Source organism: Trematomus bernacchii, unplaced genomic scaffold (assembly GCF_902827165.1).
Source record: "Trematomus bernacchii unplaced genomic scaffold, fTreBer1.1, whole genome shotgun sequence".
In the NCBI taxonomy this organism is placed as follows: domain Eukaryota; kingdom Metazoa; phylum Chordata; class Actinopteri; order Perciformes; family Nototheniidae; genus Trematomus; species Trematomus bernacchii.
The window spans coordinates 2,665,376-2,675,000 of NW_022987739.1; the positions used below are offsets into that span (position 1 = coordinate 2,665,376).

At 41.7% G+C, this 9,625-nt stretch overlaps 1 protein-coding gene across 2 annotated transcripts in view; it reads right to left on the reverse strand.

Moving 5' to 3' along the window:
* Nucleotides 1-6,824, reverse strand: part of rxrgb (retinoid X receptor, gamma b) — a 32,694-nt gene extending 25,870 nt beyond the window's left edge. For both annotated transcript variants that reach the window (XM_034146352.1, XM_034146351.1), the window contains exon 1: nt 6,570-6,824. In XM_034146352.1, coding sequence (XP_034002243.1) covers nt 6,570-6,600 — 31 coding nt within the window. In that variant the 5' untranslated portion in view covers nt 6,601-6,824. The remainder of the gene's footprint in view (nt 1-6,569) is intronic.
* Nucleotides 6,825-9,625: the final 2,801 nt, after the last annotated feature.

Genomic DNA, 9,625 nt, shown 5'->3' on the forward strand with positions numbered 1-9,625 from the left:
CACATAATGGTTTCCTCCTTTGCCAAGAAATAGTGGTGCAAGCATGCATGCTTAATGGTTCTGTTGTAGCATGTTGAAGTGCACATTGTTAGTATGTTTGTGTGTTTAACAAGTGTTATAGCATTCCAGGAAGTCAGGAATTGTCTATTTCAGAGCTCTAGGATGGTCAAGCAAACAAGGAGCAAAGTGAAAACCCAGATGCAAGCCCAGGCCAAAAATATACCTTAAAGGCAATGAAGAACAATACATGACAAACACCAAGCGAACCTAAATAAGCTGCTCGCAGGGATGGTTCTAATTTTGTGTCTGAATGTTTCATCAGAAAAAGCTTAACAAATTGCACTTAACTCAACTGTGGTCACCAGTGTGAGATGCAGCATACATACCGTACTTGGCAATGGATGGAAGTCATATCATCACCAGAAAATAGCCCTAGCCAGTAAATGTAAAATTGGCACTGATTTTTGTCTGCAGCTGCTCCGTTTAATCTATCCTGCCATCCTATCAAATGTTCGCCCGATCTACTCTTCAGGCTTGGGAAACGAACATTTGGATTAAAAGATAGCACTTAAAACTTGAGAAGCCTTCCCCGACATGTGTGCATCTATTAGCTGCATGACTCAACAGAGTTTTCTTGTGCGAGGCTGGATCAGATGTCTATACAGTGCTTGTAGGAGGGCCACCAGTAACCTGATCTCACTCCGTGACAGTAAGCTGGCAAGGAACTGGGCGAGAAGAAGAGAGGCCGGAGAAGGAGAAGAGACACTTGCTGCTGCTCATTCAGATTGAACAAATCCGCAGGGAGAAGCTCAAATAATACAGTCCTTCTTAAATGCATGCCGTGTTATAATAATGTGTCATGGCCCAAATCAAACACGCCAAATTAACCTTGAGAGCCTGAATTAGCATTCATGGATGTGTCATAGACTATGAAGACGTGAGAGGAGGACAATTGGCAAACTTACATTTCTGGCACACTCTTGGAAGTTTAATATGAACTGACTAATAATCTAATCACTGTTTTGTCATTGGTGTCATGTCTACTTATGTCTACAAATTATTCATCTTCTAGGCTTGATACTGAAACAGAGAAGAGATGAATTAGCCAGTTTGCTCCGCTAAGCTGATCTCAAGAGGACACTGTTTCTTTTTACGTGCTCCCCTCGTTGGTAGCAGTGATTTTGAACAGGAAGGACATTTTAATGCAACATATCAGTTGGAAAGATATATTGGGAAAAGGCAGTCGTAAAAGAATATTAATGAAAAACAGCATTAAGCAGAAAAACATGTTTTTTCTTCGAAACAGCATTGTGTGCCTGTGTTGTATTAATGCATGTGGGTGTGAGACAGCAGCAGCACACAAAAAGGGTACTCAAGAGAAACTCAAAATAGCCAAGCGAGGTATGCTTCATGTCTCTTAATGGAGGGATTTAATGAGACATCATTTTCTAAGCTTTTACCTGTTGCTGCCATTATAGCTACTGCATGGAGCCATGGACCCTTTGACTAGTCAGAGTAACTCACCGAGCCATAACGCTCCTCTCATCAGGCCCATTCAGATGTATGGTGTTAATGGTGCTTATAGTTGGGTATTAAGTTGCAACAAACAATTGTTTTCCTTTGTAATAAATCTGTTCTTTATTTATATGAAGTGACTTATTGTTTAGTTATAAAATGACAAATGCTCATGACAAGTCCCAACAGCCCAAGGTGAGTCATTTCTTTGTCAAGCAAACAATCCATCCAGAGAAAAAAAAATGTTTCTTTTGGTTTTAGCCTTGAAAGGACGTTGTTTAACCACACACAGCAATTACATTCACTTACACATGTCTCCATTGTTTGAGTATTTCTCTCTTGTGCTATTTTATACTAGATCTTTAAAGACAATTTACTAGTAAGCTACATTATGATTCCACTTACAAAACCTATGATCAGTTTATAAATAAATATCAGCAGGGTTAGGGTTACAAAATATTCCCTTCCAAACATGATTCCTACATTTGATCTGACCATCCCGGATGATAACCTTTTCACAGTCATATGACATACTTAAATGAAAGAAGGTGGAACTGGATTGGCCATGTACTCAGAAATGGCATTAAAGCAATCCTAGGAGTTGCATTACACTGGACCCCAGAATCAAGATAACATGGTACAAACTCCAACACCACCGACAGAGCTGGGGGGCCATTGAGAAATGTTCCAAAGGCAAACAAAGGAAATGGAAGGACTTTGTTGAAGCAATATGAGACAAGTAGAATGAGCTCAACTTCAACAAACTACGACATTAAAAGTGGGGTAGGTAATTCACTTCAGAAACACTTTTTGTTATATTCCATGGAATGCTCTTAACATCCCGATAGCAATGAATACATTAAACGCTTTGACAATAAATATATAAAAAAATGTCATCTGTGGAAGCCGTGGCGCTGTAAAAAGCACGACCAATCATCTGAGCCGGCCCGGCTAAAATAACTGGATGGCCTACCTGCTTGTCAGCCTTCCATCTGTGCACAAACTTATCTGGGGCCCTCATTGATCATGTGCGCGTTCGTGTGTGTTGGAGGAGGGGCTCTGGAAGGAAGTCTGAAGGAAGGGGGAGATTTTTTTCGGCTGCGTACTTTCAAATTCTAGCGCACTCGAGCTGGTTTCTCCATTCTTACCTATCCCTACCTTTAAAGTAGTGCTTACATGTCAATGAATCAATAACACAGTGCAATATTATCATAACATAAAACCATCTGAGTCCAGTCTAAGAGTATTTTAGATATCGGAACATCTCTAAGGGGTTGACCAATCCCAACAGCAGCTAACCAATCAAAGCAGACTGGGCTCTGGTTTCAGACAGAGAGTGAAAAGAGGTGCTGCAGTACAGGCAGTATGAGAAAAATAAAGACCTGTGAACCGAGGGGTCGCTGGTTCATGTCCCGATCAGACGGAAAAAAATAGTGTGGACTGGTAGCTGGAAAGGTGCCAGTTCACCTCCTGAGCACTGCCGAGGTATACCCTTGAGCAAGGAACCTAACCCCCCAACTGCTATGGGCGCCCGCTAACTGGCTGCCTCGTCGCTTTGCCAACTCCCATATCCTGCATGGTACTGTTTGTGCATGTATATCCTCTGTTCGTGTATATTAAGTCATTTCCCTGCTGAGGACTAATAAAGTATGTTTTTTTCCTCTTTTTCTTCTTCCTCCTACACAGAAGGAGGAGACCCTAATGTATTCAAACATTTGATGTGAAATGCAGCCATATATGTTGTTGTTATGCCTTTGCGATTGATGCATTAATTAAAGGCACACTGAAAGGGATGCTCAAGATCAGAGGGATGTTTAATGTTCACCGCGTGGAAAACTAGAGTTGCTGTGCGTTTATGTGTGGCATTCATGTTGTTGCTGCATAATTAGCAAGGAAATAGCTATAAACATCTCATAACCTAACACCGCTGCAGCCCGCGGGCCTTTCAAGGTTCTCTTGCTTGATTAAAGCTGGAATTAAATCAAGGCTCTGACCTTCTTCACTAATGACTAATTACTGGCAATTAGCCCAGAGAATGGCCTCCTTCCTTCTCTCCCCTCATCCTGTTCTCACAATTAGCACCCACTCACACAGTCAGGACGAGAAGCCTCTTTTACACAGACACATAAATACACACACTCAATCAAAAAAGGGCCTGGGAATAAACCCATTGTGTGCATTGTGTGCTAATTCATGTGTTGGCACTGCTGGTTGAATTCTTGAGCAAATACCTGCAGAGCCACACCCCTCTACCTGTGTGGTTTATTTAACTCTGCAGAAGAGGGAGGTCAAAGCTGTTGGAGAGCCGGTTTAATACTGCTGCACTTCACAGTCTAATAGAACCACCCACATTCTTTAAGTCACATGATATCACTGTGGCATTTCGCTGTGCATTAAGCTAAGGATATAGGAGCTGCGTATATATGCAGCTGTGAAGTTTTGGCATAAGTGTGAGACTGTGTGTGTGTGTGTGTGTCCTTCTCTGCCTCTGGGTGTGTCCTGAGAGGTGAATCACTGACCCCTGGCAAGTGATGAGAGTTAACATCAACTGGAGTGACCTTTTTCTCCAACCCCCCCAAACACACTTCCCCTTTATTTTGCTCCCTTCCCTCTGCCATCCCGTGCTTCTTTTTTCCATGACTTCCCCCGATCTGCAAGCTAAAAATGTTCTTACTGTCAAAATTAGCAAGTGGGTGGTAGTCGGCATGTCTAGAATCACTTCCACTGACAGAAAATTGAAAAAAATGCTGAAGTGCTTATAGAGAAAAATGCTGATTCTACTTAAAGCCTGCATCAAACCTGCTGAAACACAACATCTCTGGGAAAAGTGCAGCTCGAAACAATCCAAACACAATCATCAGTTTTCTTCGCCTTGGCCGCACACTAATTAAAGATTAATCTTTGAGCGATCCTCTCACACTCAAGAAGGGAGTCGTGTTTATGGCCCTGTTTTCATACATATTTTGGTGTGTGGGCTGTTGATGCAAAAATACATCATAAATCATACTTGTGGCCAACACAGAGACAAAACAAGAACAAATGAAAATAGTGGTTGTGGCTTTCACTCAGAGACAGCTTAGTGGTTTGACTACAAGCTTTTACAAGATTTTGCCCTAAAAGATAAGAACTGTCCTCATATGGGTTCTGATAGTATTTTATTAGCATTACTTTGAGACAGAAGAAAGAAAAATTACAAATATTTTACATTTGCCCCAGATTGCAAGTCATTGTGGGATGGGAAAGCTGCAACTGCATTTCTGTTGGACCATAATGGAACAACAACATTCTTGAAACCAACATTAATCAGATTTTGGAGATGAGCTGTTTTTATAATGATAACTTTCTATACTTTCTAACTTGAAAAACGTCATATAGACCAGGAAATGTAATTAAAAAGGCCTCACTGACCAGCAAAGTTATAGTGTGTTAGTGAAATGTTTTTCTAGCTGTAAACAGAGATGTATGTATCAGCAGGAGACTACATGACTCACAAACATCTAATAAATCAGCAACAATAATTCTACTTATCTTTTAATTGACGGAAAGAAACATAATTGCCAGTTAATTTTTATAAGCAATTCATCGTTAAAGCAATTTTTCATGCGCAAACAATGTTGTTTTATGCCTCTCACATGGAGATGTTCTGCTTTCCTTAGTTTTCATTATATTAAAGTGGATATCTTTGGGGTTTTTGACTGACGGACATTCAGACTCTTGTCATTATTTTCTCAGAATTGATAGATCAACTGATTACTCAGAAAATCATGTGCAGATTGATCTTTTATGGGAAGACAGGTTAGTTGTAGCCCTAATACTTAATAATAAAGCATGAACAAACGTATGCACTGGTCTGATGCTGTCCTGATCTACATAACACTTGAGATGCCACTGCTGTCTGATCAGAGTCAGTCTTTAGAGACAGAGAAGAAAGCCTGTAGCCCGGGGGGGGCGGCTCTGTTACTCCTGCAGCTCCCCTCTGCATGCTCTCCCATCCAGATGTCTGTCTCCCTCCCCTGGGAGCCACATTCATTATGGAAACAATTTTCAGCCCCTCAAAATGGTGCCGAGATATCCGTGATAACATAAAGGGGTTTGCACGGTTTTATCTTCAAATACCAGTTTTAGATGTCTCCTGGTAAAGCCACATCATTATTATTCAATCCCCCCCTCACAGAAGACAGTGGTTTAGGAGCACATGGTATATCTCTCCTGCAGAGGGGTTTGACAATCTTTGAGGAAGAGAGAAAAAAACCTCACATGATAAATGATGCATATAGTGTGTGACTCAGTGAAGCTCTCACAGCCCCAGATGCAATCCAGATAGTCTAATCTAAAAAAGATTTACCTTAGAAAATCAGGCCTGGAGCTTATGGAGCTCACTGTAAGTAGGATTTGTAAAGTGTGTGGCCCACATGTTGCAACTCCATAGAGTCCCACAAAAAAAATCATGATTATAAAAAATATAAAAAAATACAATCAGCTGGTTCAAGGGCACATTTGTCAGCCAGTCAGAGCAGAGTTCATCTTTACTGAGCAAAATCTCATCATGCTGTCAATCACCGAACACAGCGCTGACCTGGGCGCGTCTTGTTGTTTTACCACAAAGTACAAGTTTGTTTATCACTAATGATCCGCCATTTCTCAACCCTTGTACCATGCATTTCTCTGTGGATCCGAAGGGCAATCCCAGACCAATAAATAGTGTTTCTGTCTGAAACAGTTTAGCAAGAGACGCGCGACAAGCACCATAAATTACATAAACGCAATTAAAGTGCCAACCTCTGACCTTGTCTGACCGGCACAACCAAGATCACCTGACTTTTGTATTTGGCTTTCGTTTCAATTGGCACAGTTGCAAAACGATTATTAACACAGGGAGTAGCACAACAAAACGGATTCACAGACGGTGGTTAAAGTCCGCACAGCTCGCAGGCTGGAGAGAAGACGCCATGAAACAAACCCTCTCTGTTGTAAGTCAAAACAAAATGCAGCAGTTTCGCGGGGAGCACAGCGGCCAAACTGGGCTCAAAATAAACCGTCGAGGGCGTACTTACTGAGGTGTAAATACGGATCATTGCTTTCCATACTGTGCGAGTTGTTGCGTCGATTTCCTACAGTCGGTGCTGCTCCGCATCCCAGCGCATTCCTCTCCCAGCCCGACTGAACTCTGCGAGGCGGCTCCACACAGGGGCCCGGCGAGGGGGGGCGGCCAAACAGGGCTTCTCCCAATGACAACAGGGTTTGATATCAAGCTCCAACACGATCATGACGAAACATCTTCTCTCCTGCAGACACACCGTGTTGCAATGTGTTCACAGTAAATGTTAGGCTAGTTCCTGGAATCACGACAAAAAAAAGGAAAGAGAGAAAAAAAATGGTGGTGGTTTTAGATGCAACGTGTTTTTTTTCTCGCAGAAGAATCTGAACAAATCTCACTCAATACTGAAAACCACTGCAGCCAGCAAGTCTAAAAAGCTAATTTAAACATTAATAGTAATGCAAGTTTTTATAGCATATATATACCATTTTAGATTAGATTTAATAACATAATAAGGCTTGCTTTTATGTAGTTGGGATTTTCTTTAGCAGTCATGTGATACACTGCTGTGATCAACATTTAATGTCAATATTTGCATGTTGTGTTACATTTCCTGAAATGTTAATTTGAAAAGAAAGCTGCTTTTCAAATTATCATTTAAAAATATGTATCTTATTATTTAACCAGATAAAATATATTCATATAAGTTCATGTTTATTATAAGTGAATGCTTTAAAAATGTACACTTTTTTTACACTCATGCAGTCTCTCTCTGAGGGGATCTCTCCAGTGTTTACCTATTGCTAGTGTGGGTATGAGAAGAAAGCTACCAAATTATCATTTAAAAATATGTAGTTTATGTGATTATACAAAAAGTATCTAATGTCAGGCATTGCTTAAAATGTATTATAACTAAATGCATATAAAAATGCAAATGTACACAGTTTATAGGCTACTACTGCGTCTCTGGGATCTCTCCAGTTTTTACCTTTAGCTAGTGTGAGTAGAACATGTAGCCTTTTATTGAACCAAAACAATCTAATTTCAGGCATTGTTTAAAATCTATTCCAATTTAAGGCTTATAATTTATAAATCTATTCCAATTTAAGGCTTATAAATCTAAATTGACTGTTTAACTCTCCTGCTGTCTCTTTCTGAGGGGATCCCTCCAGTGTTTACCTATTGCTAGTGGGAGTTCTGGTCTGGGTACCCCCCGGAGCCCCCCCACACCCCTCTCCAGTGGGGTCATGCAGGGGTGAGGCTCCCGGTCCCTCGGAAGGTTATTCAGGAGTCAAGCCGCACTGAGGCATTCACAGCGTTGAACTGCGGAGCGGGCAGACGCTCCGTCAACGCCGGGCCGCTGACCACTCTGCGGCCGCTAATGGGACAGCCACCCCCGGCTCCACCGTCCTTGTAACAGCGGCCCATAAAAGAGCACAGGAGGATGCTAACCAAGATGAATGGCATTTTTTTCTCAGCTCATTCTACACTAATCAGAGCTTTTCATTTGTTATAGCCTTGCAGCCAGCCCCTCCACCGCAGTCTCCATTAGGGGGCCAGATAACGTATAAATTCATTAAAGTCAAAGAGGGACGTTAAAACGGTCATTTGTCAGATCTCTCTTTGTGTGTCCCTAATGGTGGCACATGGTTCAAGGCATTGAGGTGATTCTGGTAGGGCTTTTCTTCCTCTCCATGCATCAGGAAAGGAACGTGGGAACTCAGGAAAACATGTGTGTTTTTCTCTTTTCATGAATGGTGGCCCTTTGAAAAAATTGAATCCACATTTTTACAGTTTATTTATTCATATTTAATTGCTCTTTTATAATAAGTCACAACATCAATAACGTTTGCTGGCATTGTGTCGTTTAAACTGTTTTGTTTCTATCACATTTTATTGATTTCCCCCCCCATTTTTTTATTTTGTTTTTGCCTAATTAGAGCAAAATGTTTTCTTTTGGTGGCCATTCAATTCATCCATCAACTTCAGCACCCTCCACCCCCCACACACATACAAACTCACAGTCAATGAAGCAACCCTTTGCACTAATCCCTTTGTATTCATACCACCATTCCCACCAAACAATGTCCCAAAGCCTAATCCTAAACCAAGCTCTTCTAACCTGGGCCACCAGCGAGTCACCGTGCAGCTAAAAGGCTAACGCAAACAATAACCCGCCTGTTTAAAGACACCTTAAAACAGCACGCCATAATGGAGATTGGCGGCTTGCAAACACACACACACACACACACACACACACACACACACACACACACACACACACACACACACACAGGATCTTGTTTCACTTTTCTCTCTTATTTTGGCATCCTTCCTCTATTTCTCTCCTTCCCTTTCTGTATCTGTCCTTCTCTGGCGTCAGGATGGAGGTTTTTGGCCGCGTAGTCATGGGAGACGGCCTTCTCCATCTGCCTCCGCTGTCATTAACCCATCTCCACCACGCTTTATCTGGGGGACCCCCGCCACCCCCAACCCTCCTGGACCCTCTTCACAATTCTGACAACCCCTGCCCCCTGCTCCATACATAAGCCTGAGATGATAAGTGTTCCCCCTCTTTGTGTCGGGCGGGATAAGACAATGCTACACAGCACTACAGAACATCATCCATCTCATAGGTCATCAATCTGGCACACAAAAGATGAAATGTAGCTCGAACAGCCTTCTGCAAAAAGGGGTTTCTCTTTGCTCAGAAGAAGAAGCTCGTTGTCCTCGCTCCTTTTCACTGCTAGTGGTTCACCAGAAAATACTTCTTCCCTGTTTATGCATGTCAACTATTCTAAGTATTGAAAAAAAAGAAGCAATTGCACAAAAAATATCCAGACCCTATTTCAACATCTAGATGAACTCTGATTTCGTTTCTCTGAAGAAAAACATGTTGCAGAAATCAACGCCTGATTGGAAACAGGCTGTCGTCACACTAACAGACCTCTGCCAAATGACATGGATTTGTGTGGTGGTAAATACTAATTAAAAGCCCAGCGACACACAAATACCACCATCTAACTTTTCTTTCTCCTCCTTTTCTGCCTAATTAGGTTTACATTGTCTGAT